At 41.6% G+C, this 26,451-nt stretch overlaps 1 protein-coding gene across 11 annotated transcripts in view; it reads left to right on the plus strand.

The window, feature by feature from the left end:
* The window catches only part of CADPS (calcium dependent secretion activator), a 473,148-nt gene extending 448,473 nt beyond the window's left edge, over window positions 1–24,675 (plus strand). For all 11 annotated transcript variants that reach the window (XM_043886632.1, XM_043886637.1, XM_043886641.1 and 8 more), the window contains 2 exons: window positions 20,250–20,354; window positions 23,607–24,675. In XM_043886632.1, the coding sequence (XP_043742567.1) occupies window positions 20,250–20,354; window positions 23,607–23,786 (285 nt within the window). In that variant the 3' untranslated portion in view covers window positions 23,787–24,675. The remainder of the gene's footprint in view (window positions 1–20,249; window positions 20,355–23,606) is intronic.
* The last annotated feature ends 1,776 nt before the right edge of the window (window positions 24,676–26,451 follow it).

A 26,451-nucleotide genomic window follows, 5' to 3' on the forward strand; every position in this document is an offset into this window, starting at 1 on the left:
TATAGCAAGCATACAAAGAGACAGGAGAAGGTACTATTATTTCCATTTTTAAGATAGGAACCTAAGGTCCAAAAAGAGCTTGCCCAAGACCCCCAAGTCCCAGGGACCCCATCTCTTGAAACTGTGGCTCTCCCACCACTGCCACCGTCCACCACCACCACCCTGAGAGCAGCCGTATTCTCTCTCTTACTCACCGTTGCGTCCATGAACTCTCAGTAACTGTGTGTTAAATAGGTATTGATGAATCCCTAGCCTGTCTCATGGGCCTTGTCAAAGATTTTTAAAAAGGATTTTGTAATTTCCAGTGCTAACTCAAAAATAGTAATTAAATCCTTTAAATGTCTCACTACGGATTTTTGCAACTGTCACCTTATTTTTTTTTTTTTTCAGAAGCCTTGAATATATAGTATTCTGGTTAATTTAATGAGGAAAGAATTGTTTGGGTCCATTTGGCTCTTCAGCTTTTCAGTTATTTTGAAGATTTATTAGAAAACCTTTTCTCTTTCAACCCCTACTTTGGATAGACTTTCTAAAATGTCTTAGGTCTATTTTCTGCCTTACTGAGCATTTGAAACCAGATCTAATTCTCTGGGTCACCATCTTTCAGGGCTCTGGCTTTACCCTGCTTAACCCCAAGTGACACTTTCTAGTCATGAATGTGTAGAGAGAGAGAGTTATCCAGTATTGCTAATAGCTTCCCCAACTCCAAATACAGTGCTCTTCCTGTCATACCCCATGCCTTAGGAAGATGGGGCTGAAATGTTTATCAGCCCGAAATGCATTCTGAAAGCTGCTTTTATGACTCAGTCCCAAAGAGGACTTGCGAAGGGAGGGAAGAGAATTGCTTTCTAGGTGCAAACAGGGAGGAAGCATCCCAATAATTGACAATTTTAATAATAATGATAATATTTATTTAGTCTTTCTTTTATGTATATCTCTTGACTGTTCATTGACGGTAACCACATCATCTCATTAAAAGTGTTATTTCTTGTAAGTCCTTTTTGCAGCCCTAGAAAGTAAATACATAATGAACCCCACTTTACAGCTACTGAGGCTGATGGAAGCCAATATTTATGGGGTACCATCTATGTACCAGGGTATAGTTCTAGGAAGTTAATGTAATCATTTGTGTAACTCTCATAACTTTCTTGTGAAGTGGGTTTTTACAAAGAAGTTGAGTCACTGAGAGGTGAATTGACTTCAGTAAATTCAGAAGCCAGGGAAGTGATCAGTCCTAGATCAAAGTCCTTTCTTTACAATGCAAAGTAGACACCTAACCATGATATCTTTCAGAAAAAAAAACTATAGTCTTCAAATATGCACCCTCAAATTCCCATCCAGTGAGAGCTCTGCTTCCCACATTCATCCGCCACGCATATAACAGTAACTCAGTCATTATTTCCTGCTTGCTACCACAGCAGTACTCAACACAGAAATTGCAGTTGTGACCCCAAGTAGAAAGTAGCTTGTTAGTCACGGCTTGTCCACTAACAATGATGGGAGTTGCATAGCTAATCAGACAGACTCTTTAATGAAAACTCAACCCAGCCTCTTCCTGAATGTGAGGATTTTGTCATCAAGCTGGAGTTCCACCTGTACCAGCAGATCTAGACCTAAAAGTGGGAGAACCCAGAAAGCTCTACTGTACCCACTTTAGGGTGAAACCCCATCCTCAGCAGAGAGGGACCGCAGCACAGTGGGAAGCTTGCATGCCATATGTGCTGCAAAAGCCACTTCTACCTAGGCTTTCAGCTTTCAGTCTATATTTCCCTCTGGGTGCTGTCTAAGATCCTTTATCCCATAAGAATAAAGTTTTGTGGTTTATTTGAGGCCAGGGGGATGATGGTAACACAATACCATTACATCCCAGACAGTTGATAAATGGTTTAGGGTAGCAGCTTAAGTTCCTTAAGCAAACCTTGACACAAGTGGTATAATTCAGCAACAATGCCCCAGAGTCTCCTACGAGGCCCCATGGACTCCTATAACCCGCCCACATAGCTGCGTTGTCAATGGCACTATGAAGTTTCACAGATCAGCAGGGCTTTACGTGAGGGGGAAAGTAATCCAGAATTACAGAATAACACGGTTATACAATCCATTCGTAACACAAATGCAGTTGCAACTAAATCATTATGTGGTCATTATCCAACAATGCATAAGATGTCAGCAATGTGAAAGTTTGCGATCGGGTTTCACCAAAGTCCTTCCTTGACTTATTTCTAGCCAAAGATTATAATAAACAATCTGACAGGGTGATAAAAGAGGAAGGAAGAAGGGAAGGGAAGGAAGGAAGGAGGGAGAGAGGGAGGGAAGAAGGAATTATGTGTGTGTGTGTGTGTTTGTGTGTGCTGAAGCCTTAAAGAGCTTACCAGATAGATCGTCAGCTGTCAGCCAACCCTTGAAAGTAGCAAATCCCTTGGCCACTGGAAAGTTGTCTCTCCACATTGTTTCTAAAGAGTTTGTTTATTGAAAATATGTCTGCTTTGGGCATTCAGCTTCCTAAGTGAGTGCAGGCTCACGGGTGGCAGCAAGGTCAGCAGTGGGACACTGTTCACTAAAGCTCACTTCTGTCTGTGGTTTCTGGAAGTCACCAGCTAGTGGTGACCACCGCACGGGAGGACGTGGATACAGACGTGCTCGGGTCCTCTTAAAGCCTCCCCACTTGGCTTACAGAGAACTAGAGACATGAAGGCCTGATGGCCCGTGCTGGTGCACATTAGAAATAAATCTGGGCACTCAGCTTAAAAAACTCATGAACGGCAAGATGCACAAAGATGAGTGATTCTGCGTTTAGCTCAGCTTTTGTAAGCCTGGCCAGGCAAGGGGGTTTATTACAAGAAGTATGTAAATAATGCAACCTGCTTTACAAAGGAAAACAGAATGAAATTAATCCGAGACATCCGTGGAGTGATACTATTTTCTGCCCTCAGCTTTTCTTTTTATAACTTGAGACACACAGCCTAACAGTCCAGCGCAAACAATATCATGCTCAAAAAAAAAAAAAAAACACCCAGACCCAGGGCATCCTTCAGTCCTTAGGATAGAACTTGGAATCAAGTCTTCAGCCTGTCACACAGTATTATTATTAAATCTATAATGTGATCACAGCCAAATCTTTGGCTTGGGCACAATCCCCCCATTCTCCCTCCTTTTTTGGGGGAAAAGGGGGGAAGCATTGGGAGGGGCCAAGGAACCAAGCCAATCAAAGTTAAAATAAAGTCTCTTTCTAGCAAGACTACTGTCTATAACATGTTGTTCCTTATAGAAAGTGGGATATGGTGGCATTTGCTTGATTAACTTGCTCGACAAAAGTGACAGCTGCCGTGGGCGCCTGCGGATAAGCTGCGCGGCGCGGTTCCGCCTTTGTACATCTGTCAGCAGAGAGGGAAGAATAAAGAGTGAAAAGAGACAAATTGGTCCCAAAAGACACTCCATTCAACTTAGGAGGTTTGCCCCATTCAGGCACTCGCTGTGCGCCTCAAGTACTGAGAGCTTATTCAATTTCATTCACTCTTTCGAATGAACCCACAAGTGTTTAATTTCTTATTCTGTCGCCTCAAAAAAAAAAGGAAGGGGGGGTGGAGAAGGGGGAGGGAGCCTTGTGGACGGAAAGCATTAATGGCAAGGCAGAGGGATTCAGCCTGCACATATTAACTCATGGCTAATTTACGGTTTAACTCTCTGCGCTCAGGTCCTAGACCCATCTGAATGCTGCGGCAGGGCACCTGATGCAGCTTTCCTGTCTCCCGGCTGGTGGATCCAAGACCATCCGTGGACAGTGAGGGCACCCAGCAGGCTCAGGTGCATGTCCCGAGTAAGGACGGTGGTCTGAGGTTCATGCCCTTTGCAGAGATGAGGTGGCGAGCTCCCGAGAAGGAGGTTTGGGTTAGTGATCTGGCAAATGTAAAGTTTTTTTTTTCTTTTTTCTTCCCTCCCAGAAAGGTAAAAAAAAAAAGAAGAGTCACACTGAGTGAGAAGTAGTAAGTAGGGAATATGGTTTACAGAGATTAAAAATAAAGCAAGAGGAAAGGGCGCCTTTGGGAAGCAGAGCCCAGCTGTACATGGTGAAAACACATGTTAACTTTTTAAAAAGCAGCACTTCGATTTTCTCTTCTTCATCTCTGAGCCCCAGGCCTCAGAACTTGCCTTCTGATCTTCTTTATGTAGGGGCAATCACCACGTACCCCTAAGTGTTTCCTCCTCAGAGTTTGAGAAGTCTTCCTCAGCGCCCCCGCCGTCTTTTCTCCTACATTCTCATGCCACTGACTTGTCTTTGAAACCTGGCGTTTTTGAACCAGCATTCGAGTATTGTTCCGTGGACAGCTTCTTGGAAATCAGTGCCGTCTCTGGTCCTGAAAAGATGGTACCCTTTCCTTATGGGAAACTATTCCCCATAGAGCCCAGGTTCCCGAGGACTGACATTGATGTAATTTTAAAACTGCTTAGAGAACTTTGGAAAAGGGTCCTGGACCCATAGATATAGTTGTTGGCTTTATTGTCTTAGAATCCTTGGGGCTCTGAACTCTGCCTCCTGAATGGTATATAAGTACCCAGTCATCTTCTGCTTGGAAACTCACTGTGTGGTTGGACCAACAGCATCCCGTTTGTCTGTTTACCTGAATGTTTTCTGTGGAATAACAGATTATGTGAAGGTGCAGATCATGGGTTTTGGTGGTGGTGGTTTTTAATATTGAGAGTAGGGACTAAAGCAACCTCAGCCCAGAAAAAGAACTCCCTGAAGTCAATATGAATTTTCCCACATAAGAACTTCAACTTTTGACTCACAAAACTCTCATGAGTCATGACTCTATAGACAAAGTTGAATATGTGCGAATTATGAAATTAGCCCCTTAATGTGATTAACCAACCCTGTTTTAAAAAGACAGAGTTGGCATTCCACTTTATCTTTCCGTTCGGTACATAAGTTACAATCCTTATTTTAGAGTATGATTTCTATAATCATTTCTATATGGTATGCAGATTTCTTATTCAGTTGCTTACGTCAATCTGCTTGTGAATTAATGCAGTTAACTCTCGATGCACTTCCCGTACCTATGAAGCAGTTGGGGGCGGGCAGATGCTGTTCGTGAACAATCTGATTTCCGCTCCTGGGATGAATCTCTCTCCTCCCTCTGAGGTCCTTGTATGTGTCCCAGAGAGCAGTTTTCAGATAAAGTATTCACCCTTCTCACATGGATAATAGGTTGGTAGGATGTCCCACCAAAACTAGAGTTTCTTTTTTGACATAATTGAGCTTGAAGTGATTGAGATGACTTGAAAGTGTGAATTTGGATTGTAACTATACATTTTCTCAAAACAGTAGGTTCCTTTGAGAGGACAGAGGCTCAAGGCATGGGGGTCCATTTTCTCATGCCCAGGGAGGCCCAGGACTAAATCCCCAACATCTCCAGAGAAAAATAGGCCCCAGAAAAAGGTATTGTGAGCCGGGGTGAGTTTGTTAATGTCCAAACTGCGCACCTGCCCTGGGCAGCCCGGGCGGCAGCCCAGGCCTGGCTAGAAGCTGGATGGGGATTAATCGCGTTTGGCTCATTATTTACGTCTCTTGGAGAAAGACAGAGCCTGAGAAAGTCCAGGTACCTGAGAGAGCTTTTTCCTTTTCTCTTAAGTATCACGAATTGCAGAACGTTAGGTATCAGCTTCTGACATTTGCTAAAGAACTTGTCTAGTTAACAAAAGTCCAAAACAAGCATGTTCAGATTTGCAGTGATAGGTCCCGTTGGCCAGCCAGGGGGTGTTAGGACAGCTGGTGTTGGGCCCATGTTCCATCTTCCATTCAGGGCTTGACCTCTAGTTACATTTTTATTCAATTACTTAGGTGTCCAGCAGTTTTAGAAATCACCTTGTGTACAGGAAAGCACAGATCTAATTTTGATACCTAAATTGGATTCTTTTTTCCAGGACAGCAGGGCATTGGAGGCTAATCAAAAGAGATAGAGGAGAGAGGTCTATTTTGCTATTTGAGTACCTTAAATTCAGAGGTAGAAGGATTTTGCAGGGAGTCATGCCGCACTCATTTAACTTGATTTTAAATAGGGCCTTGAGTTATAGGGGAAAATATATATATATATATATATATATATGTATATATATATATATATATGGAGCATACATGCTTCAGGATCTCTGGAAACAGGAAAAATAGAATGAACGTTAAAAGCCAGCTTATTACATATGGATTATATTTCCTTTTCTCCCTCTTTCATGAAGTATGAATTCATATCTGTATGATGCTATAGAAGTGTAAAATGGAATTTAAAAAGTAACTGTTTCTTGAGGTTGTTAGAATTAAATGAGTTTAACCCATATAAACTGCTTAGAATAGTGCCTGACACATAAAAAGTGCTCACTAAATGTTTGCTCTTGTTATTTTTACTACTATTATTGTTCATTATTATTAGCTATGTCATTATAGAATTTTTTTCCATAGCAGATTCAGTGGAACATTAGTACCCTGAAAGCTATTACTAGGTGGCTCATGGAGAGTGACCCTTCAGTCAAATACATTTGGAAAATAGGAAGCAAAGTTCAGTGGGTTTCTTTACTGCAGGACTTTTCAGCGCATTTAATGTGTTAGTGCAACCCTGTGGCTCTGAATCACCAGTAGTATTCAGACCTAGTATACAGTATGCATATGTGCATCACAAACACATTCACAGGCCAGGTAAAATTGAAAAGCTTGAAAATGTTATGCTAGTATCACTTGTATTTCTTTTTAAAAGCTTGTGATGAAATTCCTCTGGCTAGTCGTTTTGTCTTGTCTGCATTTGGCCCCATGGATGGGATAAAACAGCCAACGTTCCCCATTAAGAGTCTCCCACTTTTCCCCCTCCCAAGGAGGCCCAAGGGGCAACGCGACTATCATGCAGCTGGGAGGTTGCTGGTCTTTACTGGGCATTGTCCTCTGTCTTCACAGAGGTTTTTAAAGACATCCCACAGCCTCCAATCCATAAACTTCAAAACCACCTTGGATTCAAAAGGTGAAAAGGCCTTACTCAAAATCTCAAAACAAGTTCTGATCTTGGACAAAGAGAGGAGTAGCCTCCCTCTGGAGCTTTCCAGTCCAAGTATATGTCACCGTTTAAATAAATAAAAAGACACAAACTCTTTGGATTAGTTCAGCTGGGCTGGGAGCCTTGAGATAAGAGGTCACTGGTGTGAGTTACTATGGTAATTGAGTAGTATCAGCACTAGTTTTGCTCTCATGAGCATTAAAGCACATAATAATAGGCAAACAACAGTGGTTAAAGCAAGCAGGTAGGATTACTATGTTCTTTTGTCAGAAGTATATAATGTCTTGTAGTCAGTTTTAAAGACTTCTCAACCCTCAAATCCACCCCACCGTCACCTGCTGAGTAATTTTGTATGCTTAATCTCCTGCCCTCAACTCCCAGATCTCTGCTAATTTGAGGCAAATGGGTATTTCTGACATTAAATAGGGCAGCCAGGAAGCTCTGACCTAGAAAACCCGCATTCTGAAGCACCAAGAAAAAAATATATTCTTTCACCAATTTTGTTCAGTCTCTTTTAAATGACGAGGTGGGGGGCGGGGGGGGAATAGCTTTCACTGCAATGGGAGGTTGCAGCCGCCCAAGGATGGGGTTTTTGCAGAAACAGGAAAAAAAAAAAAGAAAAAAGAAAGAGAAACTTGCAGAGCATCTCCACTCCCAACTTCCCCCATAAAACTTGTCACTTCGCATTGCCATCCGCTACCCCAACAATAATCACTCCGTGCCTATTGCTAATTGCAAGCACAGCTGAGGCCCAGCGGGGGGCCCTTGCACAGTCTCAGGCCTTTATACGAGGCTCAATCTGTTGTATGGCACTTGTTCACACACAAAAAAACTACCAGCAAAGGCAGAAAGAGGCAGAGTCACAGGTTTCTTGTAATCCCTCCGCCTCCCCGCTGACAGCCCAGCCCTAGAAGCATTCCTGGTTTTGTCCTCCGCTTTACAAAATCTGAAGTGACCTTAAGCTACGAGCATGTCAGCTTTTGAATGTTGAGTTGCCGGCTTCTTCAGGTGCATTAAGGAGCAAGGGGGGTGGTGGGGGCCTACATCTGGCTTCTGCGTGTCTGTTTGCAGCACCCCTGGGGCGAGCTGTGGCTTCCTGTAACATGTAAAATATGAGTGTGAACTCAGGGTTCATGGCAAGGAACAGGAGGTCATGCCTCCATTCAGTTCTAAGTAAAGAAGCTGGGAGTTTGCAGATGTTTTTCTGTACGTGTAATGACACCACCCCCCTCCCCAGCCAGCGAGCACCCGAGCGCCGTTTTTTGATAAAATGTGCCACAATCAGTGTGCTACTTGCAGATTTATTCATATCAATTTTTGCAATTTATATATTCAGAGACAAGATTGCTATTTCGGCAACTTTATGTTGGATGTCGTACGTTTGCATCTACAGAAAGAGGGAATGAAGTATGGGGTGGGGAGGGTGGGCAGAGAAAGAAAAGAAATTAAGTCTGTTCCTCGGGCCACCAGCTGGGGTGTTGTCAAGGAGACAAAGCGTCCAACGGGAGGGTCTGTGTCCCCCTTTTGCCCAGCGGTCACTTCCTGCCCAGGCTTGGAGGTGGGAAATCTGTAGATTCTGGCCCAGAAGAAGGTCCTGGAATGGCTACAGTGACGAGGAGTCAGCTTGCGGATTTGGAAGCGAAAGTCCCCCTCCGTAGATGAGGCCCAGGCCACCCAAAGAAAGGCCTTCCCATCCTCCTTCAGGGTCAAGGACTGGCCCAAGGAGGTCTTTGGCATGGGCCTCCAGTGGGCCTGGTAGGGGGCACCCAACCCTTCCTGTGCACCTCACCACCCTCTAAGATGAGGAGGGAATTAAGCCGCCTGTGAGATTCCCACTTACAGAAATTTCTGTTTCCAGCCCAAAGCCTCATACTGTATTTTCAGCGAAGGAAGACATTGGTCGAGCAAACATGGAGATTAATCCTCCTTAGCCTGGGGAATAAATGTTCCTCAGTGGGGCAGTGTTAATTGCCGAGCTGGGTACAAAGATCATTTTGAGGCATTTAAGAAATACATGATTTTTATTAGTATAACTGTTCCATGTAGGAGTTATTTTTCAGCAAAGGGCAAAAGCTTTGCCTGCCTCGCATTATTAGCCTAATTCTACTTAATTGTTTCCTAAAATAAGGGCTTCCTAAACACACATTCCAAACCTTAATAAGTCTGTTATGGGGTGGGGGGGCTTGATTCTGAATGGTGGAGCCGCTGACCTTTTGGGCAGAGGGAACTGGGGTCTCGGGGCTGAGCGCTGCTTGATCAAATCTGTACGGGGAACATCGGGGCGGAGAGCAGGAAGGGGACGGGGGAGTCTCCGTGAAAACATATGAGGTGATGTGTCACGCGGTGTGAAAAATGCATCCTTTCTGGCTGTTTGGACCCAATCCTCTATGAGGATTCTCAGTTCTCATCTCTGGGCTTCATTTAATTCTCTTTCACAGATTTAGAAATGTTGGCCCCGTGGCATGTTTTAAATAAACCCAATAAGTGACTGAGCAAATGCTACCAGATATGTTCTTTGTTCTGCACAGTCGCAGAACTCGGCCTTGAGAAATCATCTCCTCCCGGCCCCCGTTCCTCATACACATCATTTTTTGGCTTTTTGTGAAACACGATTGGGTGTTCCAGATTAGAACATGTACACTGCTACCTGGCCATGCTTTCTTTAGCAAAGTTTCCTTTTCAATCGGGGGAGCGATTCTGCATTTCCCATCTTTTTGTTTTGCTTTTGGTAAAAACAAGCATAATGTAAAATTGATCAGGTTAACCATTTCAAATGGTACAGTTCAGTGGTAGTAAGTGCATTCACACTGTTATGCAGCCAATTTCTGGAACTCTTTTAAGGCTTGCAAAACTGAAAGTCTATAGCCATTCAACAGTAACTCCCCATTTTCCCCCTCCCCAGCCCCCTGGCAACCACATTCATACATTGTTCTATGAATTTGACTATTCTAGATACCTTTTGGAAGTGGAATCATAGTATTTGTCTTTTTTTTCACTGACTTATTTAGCACAGTATCCTCAAGGTTTCTCCATGTTATAGCATTTGACAGGATTTCCTTCCTTTTTGAGATTAAATACTGTTCCATCATGTATAGATACCACCTTTTGTTTATTCATCCTTCTATCCGTAGCCACTTGGGTTGCTTCTGCCTTTTGGCTATTGCAAATAATGCTGCTCCGAACATAGGTGTGCAAATATCTCTTCAAGATCCTGCTTTCCATTTCTTTGCATCTGTGGAATTGCTGGATCTCCCATCTTTTTATAATAGCATGTACTCAGGTTGTGGAAATGGTGGAAGAGTGGTATCCAAATGTAAGTTGAAATTGCATTGACAGTAGAAAATTCACTTTAGTGCCTCCCTTCTGTGCCTTTCTGTCTTTAGGTAAATATCTGTGAGTTGATCTTTGAGTTTTTTCATTCAGAGTTGGAAAAGTTTCCAGAAATATCTTAGACGTATTAGGAAAGCAGACCTTTTGAATACTGTCTCAACTCCTTGCAGGTGACTATTCAACCATACTGCGATGTGGGGTTGGGTGGGATACAAGGGCATTTGTTACCTGCTGGATTTCACATAGTCTGATTGACTCAGAAGCGACAAACTCATTTCCCGTATGGCTTTGGGTGTTTGGGACAGCTTGCTGAAATTGTCAACAAGTTTATCAAACCATTAAAAAAAAAAAAAGTATCTTCCAAAGAGAGATCCCTGTATAACCTGTATAAATATAACCTTTGAATTAAACTCTCCTGCTTGATTTGATCCTAGAAAGAACCCTTTGGGACTCTTAACTTTCCTTGTATTTTCTCCCAGGCAACTAGTAGTAATGGTATTGACTTGGTGAAAAGGCTACAGTGCATTTAGTCAAGAGTCCAAGTAGAGTCATTATTTTGAACATCTATTTGAAATGTCATTCCTGAAGACATTGCTTGTTGCACATTTCTCTATATTTCAGGTTTAGACAGGTAAAATTTGGTCTTGAATAGATAACTGCTGATTTTAGTAAAAGAATATTAAGGTGTCATTTAGGCCCTTTTGAAGGAAATTAAAAATAAAATTGCTCCCATATGTTAAATTCTATATATGTTCCTATAGAAGAAGCAAAAAATTTTTTAAAGTATCAATTTAAGTCAAAGTTTAAAAAAAATATTTTATTTGCAGTGTCTCTTCCTTGTGAGAAGAAACTAAAGGCAAAAGAATTGCTGGGTCCTCTTCATACCAGGTTGTAGATAGCAAAGGTCTCTGGAACCATGGTTTCAGCAAGTTGCCTCTGACGTCCCCCTCAGTCTGGATTGCATCCGACTTTCAGAGGTTGCTGTCCAGTGTTTAGAACCCTGAAAAGCCACAGCATCAAGACAGCTTTGTAAAGATTTCAAAATGTTTTTTAACTATCCAGAGAATTATCAGTTCAGTCGCTCAGTCATGTCCAACTCTTTGTGACCCCATGGACTGCAGCACACCAGGCTTCCCTGTCCATCACCAACTCCCAGAGCTTGCTCAAACTCATGTCCATTGAGTCAGTGATGCCATCCAACCATCTCATCGTCTGTCATTCCCTTCTCCTCCTGCCTTCAATCTTCCCCAGCATCAGGGTCTTTTCCAGTGAGTCAGTTCTTTGCATCAGGTGGCCAAAATATTAAAGATTTAAAAAAAAAAAAAAAAAAAACACTTCAACTTAAAAAAGAACACTTGGGACAGCCTAGAATGTCACCCTGATTATCTATACCCTCTAACTGTGGTATCTTTGTGCTTTTATCTGGGCGTCCTGAAGCTGTGACTGGAAATACCCACTTCTAGAAGCAGTTGTTTTGGTGAATCAAATCCTGAATTACAGTGTCACTCAAGTAAGGCAAAAGATTGCATCTTTCAACTACATACCATTTTTTTTAAGTACTCAAATGATACACCCTCTTAGCGAAGCATATCAGCTCCCTTTGGGGGCTCTGACAAATCCTGAAACTTGTGTGCAGTCTTTTAGTGTTCACTGACTTGGCACAGATGTCTTGAACATGCCAAGCCTTTGTCAAATCCTCTCTGAATCTGGAGTAGAACATCAAATACAACCAGATCCTTAGCCATGAGAAACCCATGAGGCTGTGGAATTTTGGCCCAGGTCAACAAAGCTTTGGAGACTTTGGTAGGAGTGTGGAGGAAACCTTAATGAAGCTTTTCACATGCTCTTAAATTACCCAAATTGTAAGAAAGAAATATGCATTGAAAGCTTCGAATGTAAAATATTTCATTACAGTATTTCAATGCAGCCATTTAAATAGGTTGCAGGTTTCCTTTCTGCTAATAATAATCCACTTTTGTCACAAAAAGCAGCATGAGGAACATAGTCACATGGGTGTGGTCCAAGTATTATCTTCCTCTTTGACACTTTGCCAACATATAAAATGTCCTTTCTTCATTAGACAGTCCAGGCAAGGTGCTGAGGCAGTTTCTCTGATGTCTGGCTGTGTTGCATTGGAGAAAGGGTACTTTCCAAAGAAAAGATAAAAATCTTCCAGGTTTCACTGTGTTTCCTCAGTTCAGAAATACAGGTTGCTTATCAAGAAGTTATAAATTACCTGTTTGCTCAGGTCTTATTCGAAGAATGGGAACTGCTCAGAAAGCTTTGCACAACCCTGACTAGCTAGCACTTAGGAACATACTATTAATATTTCTTATTCATGGAATAAGGTAGAACAGCAGGGCTAGATAGTAACAGCTAACACTTAGTATGTGCCTGGGGCTGTTGTCAGCATGACACATGTATTAACTCATTTAATCCCCACAGCAACCCTAAGTGGTTTTTCTCGTCATCCCCATTTAGCAGATAAGAAAACTGAGGCACAGGGATGAAAAGGAATTTATCAGGATTCAAACACAGGACAGCCTGATTCAAGTCCAGTCTCTTAAGCTGTACTGCGTCTCAGCCTCTTGAGGGCCAGGGGCTCCATCTCTTGCCAGCTGGTAGACCACTCTGCTTCTCTGAACTTCAGTTTCATAATCTGTGAAGTGAGACTGTAAATGATAATAAAGACTCAACTGTTCAGACTTTATCCATGAACTGCCCAGACACTTAGCACTTTGCCTCCCTGGCATGAATAGGGTGAACATGCCAGTTTCAAACGAAACATGTATTTGGAAATGAATCACCAGTAGAACTCAGATCATTGTAAATTTTGACTATCATTCATGTGTAGGTTATATAGGACCGAGTCACGGTTTTTAATCAAAGAAGGTGTGTGAAGAGATATGTTCGTGCGTGGTGTGGTTATTGGTCCTTAGGCCAAATACCATAATTTCTGAAAGGGTACATTTTCATGTATTGGGCTAAATGTTACCTTCCGTTGTAGGCATGTGCTTGAAATTTGTGTGTAAATGCTTGTTTTGCTAAAAGTGGTACACTATAGTGTGCATGTCATATTTCAATGAAATTTTTCTTTGAAAAAAAAGCATCACAGGAAGAACTTTTTGCACTAGACTATTTTCATTGGATTTAATATTCCGCCCAAAATAATTTGTCTTTCAGCCCTTTCTGATGACATCCTATTTAACTGAACATGAAACTGAATTTCCCCAATACACTCTTCCTCTCCCTGTTCACAGACAGTGTTAAAGCTTATGATGGATACTTTTTTGGAACTGAAATTTTGGTCAGAGTCATAACTTTTGTATCTCCAACACTCTGTTAGGAAAATTCAATCCATTGTGACAGAGGCAGTTTTTCTAGTTCTATTTGTCATTGAAAACTCAAACTGCCCACAGTGAGAGTTTTCTCTTAGTAGCAATTGCTGAGTTACCAACCTAAGAGAAAAGAAGAAGCGATGAGGTAGGACTACAGAGAGAAATTAAAAAAACATTAATGCTAGCTAAGAAATAGCATCCTTCACCCCCATCCAACTTTTTTGAATCATTTCTCTTAAGAGTCAGCAATGATTGTCTCTCATCCGTTATTAGTTCTTTAAGGCTGTTGAGTGTTCTTTTGTTTTTGTGGAAAAACCCCTGACTCCACTCACTGTACCTAGCAACTTTCTAGGCTCATAGAAAGTAGAATATTTTCAACAACAGGCCAAGCTTAGACTCTGTGGGAGACCGTTCCAAAAACACTGGAACCCACCCACACACTTCTCCTTTGAGAAGTTCAGAGCTGAATGACTTTGCTGAAAGGGTACCTGGCAAGTAGATCTGTTTCTATATAAACAAGCCATTGGTTTTTAAAATTATGGAGCTAAATGTGACAACTTACATAGGTGTAGTGGTAAATAACCAATTTGAAGCCTGCTCCATTGCTTACCAGTCATCTGAATACAGGCTACTTATTTAACTTACCTATGCCCCTTTTTCTCATCTGTAAAACAGGGTGTTAATACCATTGATACTTGTTTAAGTGTGTCGTTTTGTTTTATATTTTTTATTTTTATTATTGCTGTATTTACAATGCATATTTATAATACGTATACAATATGTATTTACAATACGGTGTTAATTTCTTCTGTACAGCAAGTGACTCAATTATACACACATTCACGCACATATGCATACATTCTTTTTTATATTCTTTTCTTTTCCATGATGGTTTATCCCAGGACATTGAATATAGTTCCCTGTGCTATCCAGTAGGACCTTGTTGCCCATCCATCCAATAGGTGATAGTTTGCATCTGTTAACCCCAAACTCTCAGTCCATCTCTCCCCTTATTGATACTCTTTAAGAGTTCAGCTGTGTGGTGAAATTACATAATGCTTATAGAATGCTGTGCACATTACTTGTACATTCTGAGGACTCGATGTTCAATGAGTAGGTAACTATATTAATTTTGGGTACTGTGTGTGCGCGTATCTTAGGAATCCTATACAAAATAGCACTTTGTCAAAACTATAGACTCTGCAGTCTTATGGAATGGTATGGTGTGATAGGCAGCTATGTAAGTTAAGCAGATAACGTTAACCCTTGGATTTAGTGAATATGGAAACACTACTGAGCCGTTTTATCTCCTTTTCAGACTCTCTTCCTTATTTTCATTGCCACTCACGAATGCAATGTGGCTGGCTCTGAAAACGAGTGAGTCTTTAACAGAAAGGTCCCTTTAGGATGTTGAATTAACATCAAGGCGGGGGAGGGTGGAGGATTTAGACCCCTCTAGGTGGCTGTGATGGTTGAGGAATGAAGGCAGCAGCCTTTTATAGCTTTGGCGACACCGCATCCCGCTGATGAGGGACTATCCAAACCCAGCATAGCCACCCAAACATGCTGTCCAGTGAGGTGTGAACTGTCTATCCCATCTCACAATCCTATGGCACTTCCAGAGCATAACATTCCCAGATAAACAGTGAACCCAAGTATAGGGACTGGGGAGAGATGAATGAATCACTTCTCAGTTTCAAAATGTTAACGAGTGATCAAGGTCAATGTCTTAATATGTTTTTAAAAATTGAATGCAAGACATCCATGATGAATAAACTCATATTTGAGTTTGTAGTAACTAAAGGCAGCATCCAATCCTGCACTTGCAAAATCCTGCCTCACCCTAACCCTAGCTGCAGTGAACCCCCACTTACAGAAGAGATAGGTTATGTGTAACGATTCCTCTGCATGAAGTCAGTGTACTTATTTAGTTGCAGGGCAGAATGTGTGACTTGAGTATATCTGCATATTGATTTTTACTAGAAATGGATCATGAAAATTCTTCTGTATTGTGTATTACTAATAAAAGGATACCTGGTCTGTTTTGGGGAGTAATAGTAACAATCCTGGCTAAACTTTATTGAGTGCTTACTATGTGACAGTCACTCTGCTAGGCACTTTACACAATTACCTCTTTTCACTCTCACAGTAATCCTATGAAGTAGGTACTAATATTAACCCCAAGAGGAGACTAGGGGTCAGAGAGTTAAGTAGCTTAAGAGTTGAGTTTATCCAGCTAATAAGTATCCAACCCAAGCGGAAGGTGTAATTTATCCACATAGGGTTTGCAAAATCACTCATTACTTGTCTGAATCCTTTGAATCCAATATTTAAATCTAGGTCAATATAGTTTCAAATGTGTATAATGCACTCAGGATGGTTTTATAGGTTTGGGTGATGCTCTAACACAAAGCATTTCTACAGTAGGATCGCTTTGTTGAGAGCTAGTCATGTGATGCCAGAGATATTCCAATAGGAATGATCTCGTCCACCACCGCATGGGTTTCTCTGGTCATTTGTTCTTTATTCTTCCTTGTTTTGTGGTATTTCTTGGGTTGAGAAAGAGACAGAAAAAAGAGGAGAGAGATGATGGTAATGGTGATGATGACGACGATGTTACCTGTAATGGTGACAGTTGTTATGGTGTTGATGGTAGTGTTCGTTGTGGTAGCAGCTAACATTTATTGAGGCCTTATTACGTGCCAAGTACTGTGATGTGAGCTTTATTAGCATTAATTCACTTAGCCATCAGAAAGGCCTGTGAAAGAGTGATTAATTCCCATTGGCTGATCAGGAAACTGAGTCTCTGAGAACGTAAGTAACTTGCCCAGGATCACAAACCTAGGTGAAAAGGAGGTCAGGCCTATGACGTTAACAGTTGTGTGGAAGAAAGGAAGGAAGGTGAAAAGAAAAAAGAAAATTAATGGCAAGGTTTTAGATCAGCCTTCCAAGTTTTCTTTTTTTAATTTATTTTTTGCATTCAATTAAAAAAATTTTTTAAAAGTGTGGTTGATTTACAACATCATGTTAGTTTCAGCGGTTTAGCTACCCAAGAAGTTCCCAACTCTCCAAGGCTTTACTAGCCTTTCTTCTCTTGGCTTGTAACTGTGAAACCATCACAAAATTATTCCCTAGGGAATGTCCTTTCGTGGTGCCCAGGTAACTGGTGATTTTATTTCTCGAGGGCTTTTTTAGGATTAAATTAACCTTATGTAGGTAGTTTCCAGTTAATATACCTGAACTAAGGCAAGGCATAGTATATGCCATGCCCTCACAATTTTTATTTCTAAGGGTTTAGAGTGTATTTTACCAAAATTTTTGTGGCTATCTCTGGAAAAGGCATATCTGAACCAAAGACAAAACAAAGCAGGCAGAACTTAAAATGTTGTATTAATTTCCTCTTTCAAAGAATCATAACAAATCTGCTATATTAGCATTGATCTCAAATAAAGCAAACCTGATTAATAAGCACTGTAAACTGCATGAGGAAAAGCAGGAACACCCCAGACAACCAGTAATATGCTGATGAAATGCTGTAACAACTGGCTTTCTGGAAAGGAGAAGGCCCTAGTTGGTGGCATTTGCCAATTTCCATAGGGTAAGAACTCCCACTAAGGCCTATTTCTAGCTATCAATGTGATACCCCCCGAATGTAGAGTTGGGAGAGATACACCAGATTAGCTTTCGTGCACTGTTACACCCTCCTAGGTAGCAGTCTTTAGACGATCAGCTTTTTCCTGCCAGTGTCTAGCCCTGCAAAACCACCACTTCCGGACTCACTAGCAGTGTGACTGCGGGCAAGTCACTTCTCCTCTCTGGGCCTTGGTTGCCTCCTCTCCAAGGTGGAGATCAAAGGTGGAAGACCCCTTTCACCCCTTAACGTTTCCAAGTTCTCAAAGGCAGTGACTCCTGCTTCCTCCAACATCCAAGTGCCTGTAAGCGTCTTTCTGGAAAACCAAGTTAGCGCCGCTCTTCATCCAAAAGTGCCTCCAATTTCAGCTCCTGAGCATAAGGTTTGGAAAGGAGTGACTTACTCCCTTTTGCCTCTTGAAATGTGTAGCCAATGGGGCATCATACATTTTTTACACTTCTTTCACGAGATGTGAGATCCAGGAGGAAAAGCATGGATGTTCCAGGGCTTTCTTGTTCTCCTGGGGTGGAAATCTGTGAGTGTGATAAGCTGACGCATCCATCTCCCTTTCAGCAGCACAGAAAGAGTATTGAGAGCAGTCTACCTTTTTCTTGTTCTCATTTGACTATCCAAAAGCCATTTTTCACAAGAATGGGAATTACTTATATGAAATAGCGGGTGGGGGGCGCTCGTTAGTTTTTTCTTCCCCTGAAAGGTGGCATGTCTCTCAGCAAAGAGAAAAAGGCATGTTGCACAAGGCTTGCTGGCAGCGATAGAAGCCAGCGCCGGTTTGCCTGTTGTCACAGCCAAAGCAAAATGCCACCTCTGCCTAGAAGCCCGAGTGCCACATTCCTCTTTTGTGTCCCTGAGATGAACCCATCATGGGGCCCTGGTCTGGTTGGATTGACTGGGAGGTCACCCAGGTTCCTTCAAGGGTCATTTTCCATCCCCAGGAGGTGGGAGTAGGGGAATTGGGGGACGTTGCTCATGACTCTCAAAATAGACTATTTGAGCCCCCAGACTGCACATCAGATAAAGCCAGTAAATGTGGGCATTTGAGACCTGGGGTAGACACAAGAGGGCCCCCAGTTGCTGAGAGTAAAGCAGGGCTGCACCCATGACCTAGTCATGTTCCTGTCCCAGCCCCTTAACAAACCCAGATGCAGTTACAGCAAGAGCTCCAGGATCCCAAGGCAGGAGGTGCCAAAAAAACCCCAAATAATCACAACCACCACCACCACCCCAAAAAAATGTTTCAGTAAAATGTTTTCACTCCTAGAGGGGAAAACCTGTCCACGCCTAAAGAAGCTTGACCACGGCAAACCATCTCCCGACACGGGGTGAACCGCAGATCTGAAGAAAAAGAACAGCCCCACCCTGCCCACTCTTTGGGGGAGGGACAGAAGGTTCCCCGAAACTGACAGTTTCGCCTCCATGATCTTTAAAAGAGCAGAAATTGGCTGTGAGGCTGCAGCGCTGCCTCGATTGGGGTAGTGTGGTCTCTGTTTGCGGCTGAGCTCCAAGGAGAGCCACAATTGGCTCTGATGAGGAAAGAGCCTCGAAACGGGAGATTGCAGAGAGGGGCCATGGCTGCGACTGTGTCGTTTCTTGCAAGGTGAAACTTGGCAGTTCTACCTTGCAAGTAAAAACCCAAATTAATTTTTTTTTTTTTTTAAGAAATTAAGTCAGAAACAAGGCTTCGGAAAAACTGTGAGTGTTAGGCATAAACTGATTTTGGATGATCTTTAGGTGAGAAAGGGTGGAGTTACCATCAGAAACATGTTTTTATTTATGCTTTTCAAATCTCCACTGGTGTGCGTGTGCGTGTGTGTGAATGTGCGTGTCAGTTAGCAGGAGAGTATGCAACGTTTCAATTCTTTAACCACTTTTTTTTTTTTTTACATCTTTTCTGTGCACAGTTCATATACTTTCCTATAAATGAATATATAGGTCCATCCACACCTTTTCATTTTATTTGTAAATTGTTTGGTATAAGCGGCAACGCGTAATGAAACCTGGTGAAGTTTAAAAGATTAGATTTTTTTTTCGTACTGACACTTCATAACACTGTTCATATGTCTCCGAGTGAGATTTATGAATATATGAGCAGTGCTGCAAAATTATACCGCACCAGAGACTCTCTTCACCACAGGGGTGGCAGTCTAAAGTGACACAGCTTCAAGCATTTTTCACAGACAAGAAGCAAAATTTAACCCCCTTAAGGGGAAGTATGATTTCAACAGCTTGAAATGAGCTCATTTGTAGATGTTTTTTTTCCCCCCCTCATCTTCCATAATTTTTGGGTGTTAAGATTAAAACAGATTGCACAGTCAATGTAAGGCCACATAAGCTGCCCAGAGTATAATTTGGCCCTTAAAGAGAATCCCTCCTTCATTGTTTTTATTCAGATGCCCCATTAGGGTAAATGAAGGTAAACGTTGCCCTAAATTCCTAAGGCTCTCAGCGTGATTCCCAGAACCATCCTAAGCAGACAGGGTCTGGATTTCTCTACAGGTAAGTAGCCAGTGGCATCAACTGGCTCAGTGGAGTAGTCCCCCATCTTCCCAGACCCCTGAGACAATGGCATTAGGACATACACAGTGACTTATATCTTGGCTGAGTAAAATGAACCAACAGAGCAAAAGATGGTCCTTATGAATTGATTGCATATGAGGTGTGTCGAGTGGAAGAGTTCTGTTTTCAACCCAGAGTCCAAACCACTCTCTTTTCGGCTGACCTGGGACCCTGTGACTTTGTGTCAAATCCCTGTTTGTGATCTCTGTGCTCTCAAATTCTCTTTAACCATTTTGTCTTCCTCTTGGAGCAGAGCAGGGTGCTCACACGTGGCCTGTTCCTTCTCTGCTGTTTAAATGCTCCATGATGTGTTGCCTGGAGAACTTTTGTCTCTTTTTTCAGCAATGGTACAACAGCTCCATGAACGTGATCTGTACCTGGCTGACGGACCGGATGGACTTACAGCTTCACATTTATCAGTTGAAAACTCTAATTAGGATGGTCAAGGTAAAAGAAAACATGGTGATTCTCCTTTGCAAACAGCTGGCTGAAATAGATTTCATTGGCAAACTGTAGGACTTCTCTAACACAAAGAATATTAGTTTATGTATGAAACAAGACGATTCTTAAAACAGTATCTCAGGCAAGAAAAACTGATGAAATCATTGTGGGCTGTCTGGTTAATTTATTATTCAGACATCAAAGGGAAATTTAGTAAAAAGGCATTTGATACGTTATCCAGACTGGAAAAATACTTTATGTATTTGCCATGCAAATACACTGCTAGAGCCATTGTGCCCTTTTGCATTAGACTTTCAGAAGCTGGCTTTGGGGTACTGCCGTGCTAATCACCTCCATTATGAATTTCATTTATGGTTTAATTAAATTAAATTTTGCCACAATTAATTTAATAGAAATATTTACCTCCAGCTCCTTCTGAATATGTCCTGTGACCATTATCAGGATGCAAATCAATATTGTTCTCGTAGTTAATTGAAGTAGTTTCTCTTACAATGCGCGTATACAATCAAATGTAAAGGATCACGAAGGTGAGGTAACATACCCTGAACGTAGCTTTTTTTCCCCTGTTCTTGTGTGTGTGCCTTGGACTAATGATAATTATTTCAGCGTGAAATCTCAGTGGTTTACATGAAATAATAAGATCACAGAAGGGGGTAAATACGTTTTTGATCATTTCAGTTTCCATTTGATGCTGCACCGTAGAGGGTTTTAAAAAACATTCGTATGCAAAAATCTCATTCAAAGCACAAAGTCTCTTTAAAAATATTTTAACAATAAAACAGGGCTGAATTTCTATTTCGTAACAGTTTGCCAAAAGTCACCCCCCCTCCCGCCTACCCCATTTCTTAGTCTCTTTCGGATTAGCACCATTTCATTCAAGGTACTCCTCTACCCCAGTGCTGACTTAAAACCAATTACTGTTCCGTGAGTGTAATTAAGGAGAATTATTATCATATGCATTTGATCTCACAAAGAGTCCTCCCAGGGAAGGTTACAGACAATGTACTGCAGCTCCTAAAAAAGAAATGTATGCACTCGGACTATGTACCCAATCTTATTTTCATATTTTTAAATGTAAGTTCCTTAAGGCAACCTCACTAACCATTGCCTGATCCATTGAATTCCATTTTCTGGCTATAAATACCCTTAGGGGAATTTTTTTCTATGTGACCCTTCCTGGGAAGCCATGCATTTTAGTCTGTTACAATATCTTCCCATTACTGATATTTCCAGATTTTTGTTGAGACTGTTGGAATTAGCAATATTTTATTAAGAAAAAAAAAAAAAAAGTCAGAGAGGAGGTTGCTTCTTAGCCTCTGCCAAAAACAACACAGACATGAGCCATAGGGAAAGGGACACAGAAACGTCCCTGCCAAAGGAACTCCTTCACTTTTGCCAAAAGTGGGCCCGGCTTAACTACAGCCACAACACAGAGGGATGAAGCAGAATTCACCACCTCTTCGCTAAGTACGTTAACCAGGGGCCGCCGCCTCCTTCCGGCAAACTTCCAATGATAATTGGCTTTTTTTCCCTGCCTCTCCATCCACTCCATTTATTCATCCATTCATTCGTTATCCAGCAAGCATTTATTCATCCATCCAACCTCAAACAAATATTAGTTGAGCCCCTACTTGTGTGTTACACAATGGAGTATTCAAAAAAACAAAAAACAAAAACTCTGTCATTAGACATGCGGAATCTGGTTGAGAAACACACTGCTCTGGAATTTGAATAGAGAGGAGAAAATTTGAATGGTCTCTACCTTTCTTTTCCTCATCATATTCTGGCAACCAATTCTAAATGATTGAAAAGTACAGAAAAACCAAGTAAATTGTCTGGATATCTGGTCTACACCAGACTGGCATTTAATCAACCTCTTACCCATACCCCCTCCAGGTGAAGACACAGTTCTACTAGTTACCTAGCCTTGCAGCTTGAGCCACAGTTAGGGTAACCTTTGAATTTCTTTTAAGTAATTAAGATGTACTTTTTAAGTAGTTAGGATGATCAGATTACTTTTAAGAAAGAAAGAAAAACAGATAATCATACTGGGACCACAGATAGAACCTGGCAAAGGGAACCCATGGTCATCCTATTTATAATCTTTTGTTACTGGACTTCATTGAGCTGAATAGCATTCACTAGTTAACTCTGCAGTCATGACCACATGTGATTTTCAGGGGTGGCTGACATGGTGAATGACACTAGGACTTCGTCAGATGGACTCTAGAAACCAGAAATCATAATCCAAGTGGTGTTGAAGTACGTCACTGTACCTTCTTTTGACCCCTTAGCATGCTTCCCATATCAAGAGGAGAAACAAACAGCAGAATCAGTAGCTGAAATGATATGCAGTGTGATGAGGAGAGTTGTAGTTAGAGAGGGACCTTCTGCAAAAAAACATGTTTTGCGAAGTAGACAACAGCCAGATGCTTCTGGTCATGTTCAATTAACGCAAAGGGATTCCTAGAAAAACAGTCCCTGGGATACCTCAGGAAATCCAAGAGAAATTGCCTGAAGGAACAAAGAAAGAACTGGTGGTACAGCAATACCAAACCATTGTTCTTGAAAAAGAGCCAAATTTCTTCCCTGAGACCACGAAGTTGTGAACAGAACAGATACACTTCTTTCCCAAGGAGACAAGCCATGAGTCACATGCCTGCAACATACTGATGAGGCATTAACGCTCCATCTTCCCCCTAATTGTGGCTGCCCGTGATCAGTTTCATATACTGATATGCATATGTCTGTCTTGTGAATGAGACAAAAGGATACGCAGTCACAAGCCTCAAAAAATAGTGAAGACCAGACTGCAGCAGAAATCACAAAATACCATATCACGCAATCCATTATTTATATGTTATAGCTATTCACACTGTCTATCATATGATACTTTACTAACCTAAGAGAAAGAACCAGACCCAAAAAAAAAAAAAAAAGGAGAACCAAAACAATGATGGAACATTTCCCTTTATGAAACTGAATAAACAAGCTTATGTTCTTTGCTTTGTCTCATCTAATACAGTTTATCCTGTCACCATTTCTCATTTTCTGTCATTCAACGAATCTCAGTTTTCAGTACAAGTGAAATCTGAGCGTGGTGGCTTTTCATGTGACAGTGCATGCCGCGTGACACTTCGCTGCGGTCACTGTTCTCACCCCACACTCGCCTTGAGCCCCCTCCCACCCCCCATGGAGATGAGATCTCCCTCATCACTGCATCTTTTCCCTCTTTAGAAAACCTATAGAGATTTCCGATTGCAAGGAGTCCTGGACTCAACCTTAAACAGCAAGACCTACGAAACCATCCGGAACCGTCTCACTGTGGAGGAGGCCACAGCGTCTGTGAGCGAGGGTGGGGGCCTGCAGGGGATCAGCATGAAGGACAGCGATGAGGAAGACGAAGAGGACGATTAGAATGCTCAGGCTTAGGGTCCACTAGGACAGAGTCTTGTAATCAATGCATGTCTTTAGTCTGTTAGTTAACCCCATTAGGGAATTTTCTGTCAACTACCATGCCCATGAGATGTGTACCAAGACAGTTGCCATTTTAGGTATGTGGTACCAAGATTAGCAAATGACCTTTCAAATACCATTTTGGAGAATACATAGCTCAATTGCTAGGTGTACCCCTGTCACAGCAGAGTCCAGTGATGCTTCATTAATGTGCTGTGTGTGCACGTTGACAGTAAATGGATATGAGGGTGAGTACGCCAAGTACCTTCTTTATTTCCCGTATGTGGATGCCAGTTATTTAAATGACTACAATAAATGAATTTAAGACACATAGATCTGCTTTGTTTTTTGAAAAACAAAAGGCAAGTCTCCAACAACCAACTTTTGGTTCCTTCTCTTCCCCTGAAACTGAAAAAACGAACCCTTGGCATCCTTGTTAACCCATCCTGTCATTTATCCAGATAATTACAGTTCAGAGCGACTGTCTTCTATCAAAGTTTATCCTATTAAATGTTATGCTTTTATGTTTCGATAACCATGTATGTAAAAAAAAAAGAAGACCTGAATATTTAAATTATGACCCTAGACTATAAATGTGTTTATATTAAGATATGGATATTTCCTTCAGTAGATTGTAACCATAGTTTAAAATTATTTTGTTCCATGCTGGTTTTTATATCTGTCATGTACATTGCATTTTGTTCTGTAACTGCATGACCCTGGGGTCCTCTGCAGAGCTCTTTCTTTCCGTGTAAAGTAGTAGATCCATCTTGCTGTTGCCTTATATAAAGCCTACAGTTATGAAAGTGTGGAAAACTGTGGCTTCTCAATAAATAACTATTCAGATGTCCCAAGAGTACTTTTGAGTCTTTTTTCCCCTGCATCTCTTTTGAAAGCCAGAACTAAAACACACAAATCAGGAAGATATGGGCAAGAGGAGGCAAGGGGTCATTTTCACAGAGTGTTCTCAAAACTGCTGGAGTGGGTAGTTTACAAACGCTTGTCTCCATGAGAAACAGTGTAAAATTCCATTAATGCAGACTCCACTAATTCAGAATCTGTGGGCATTTGGACATGTTGGGCTGATTACACTTGCATTATAGGATAAATAAGGGTTTGCTAAGCAAGAGAGTAGTGTAAACGAGAGAAATGTTTCTCCTGTATGAAGAGAAGGCCAACAAACTGTTTTTAAGCACCACTTTAACAGCAGTGTTTGCATTCAAACAAAGCGTGTGCCAATTATATATGATTCTTATATATTTGTTAAAGCATTTTACAAGATTCTCTAAGATACGGAGTACTCATCTTGCTCCCCAGTCTTTGTCAGCCGTGTGATCACCCAAATTTAAAAGACAACCAAACATTTTGGTAGCTTTACCTGTTTTATTTGTGTCTGCCACTAAATCAATCTGACCTTTTCCTTAGGGCTGAGAAAGGTCTTAGAGAAGCAACTATTTTTTCATTAGGACCAAGCAAAATGCTCACCAGTTGGTCTAAACACATCAACCCCTCTAAATATAGCACATCTCACTCTGTTTAATCCTTAAGATCTGCAGGAAGAAATCACCAGTACTTCCTGCCCATGGTACTGAGAATAACTCCCATTTATTGAGCAACTATTTTATACCCATAGTTGCTGTTATTGGGCAACTATTTTGTTATCAAATGTACTCATTTTATACATTCTACATGTCTTAACCACATTCAGATTTCACAACCACCTTACGGAGAGAAGACTGTAATTATGCTCATTCTAGATGAGAATACTGAGATAAGAAAGGATGAGGTAACTTACCCCATGGTGACACAATTCCATGTAGAAACACTCACCTAGAGATACTAGCACACAGCTGTTCAGACAAATGATGAGGATACAGGTGTAAAACATCTCTGATTGCCACCGACTCGATGAACATGAGTTTGAGCAAGCTCCAGGAATTGGTGATGGACAGGGAAGCCTGGCGTGCTGCAGTCCATAGGGTCGCAAAGAGTTGGACACGAATGAGCGACTGAACTGGACTGAGGATGCAGGTGTAAAACATCTCTGATTGCCCAACAGCACCAAGTCAGGGTGGAAGAGTTAGAATGCTGTAATATATTTGTATCATTGACATTTTGAGTTGCAAAACTAAAGTCTGTTTCTCGCAGTGATTAAAAACGACTAAACAGTGCACAAGAGAGCACATGACCCAGTGTATAGGAGATGGAAAGAGGAAGAAGATGCTCAGGAGCCTGCAGGAGTGAGGTAACCAACCCAAAAGGCAGAAAGAGAGGCAAGTTAGAAAAGGCCTTAAAGCAAGGTTGGTTTGTTTTTATTAAGTTTCCTCCAAAAGAAGAATTCACCACAGCATGGCACTGAGGGTCCTATTGGACACCATCCCTCCCCCTAGAAGGAGGGCTGGGGGAAAGAAAATGACATCCGAAGGGCTCAGAAACCAAAAACTGACCAAGTTTACATTCAGATTATCCTGAGCTCAAAACTGGGAAGGAGACCATTTGGGAACCTTGAGCTTTCTTTTTTATTCCTTTGGGATGGAATGTGAAGTTTGCCTCTCCTTTTTCTAAATTAAAATATGATATACCTGCAAAGGTATGCACATCCTAAGCATACAGCTCAGTGATTTGT

Source organism: Cervus elaphus, chromosome 24 (genome assembly GCF_910594005.1).
Source record: "Cervus elaphus chromosome 24, mCerEla1.1, whole genome shotgun sequence".
In the NCBI taxonomy this organism is placed as follows: Eukaryota; Metazoa; Chordata; class Mammalia; order Artiodactyla; family Cervidae; genus Cervus; species Cervus elaphus.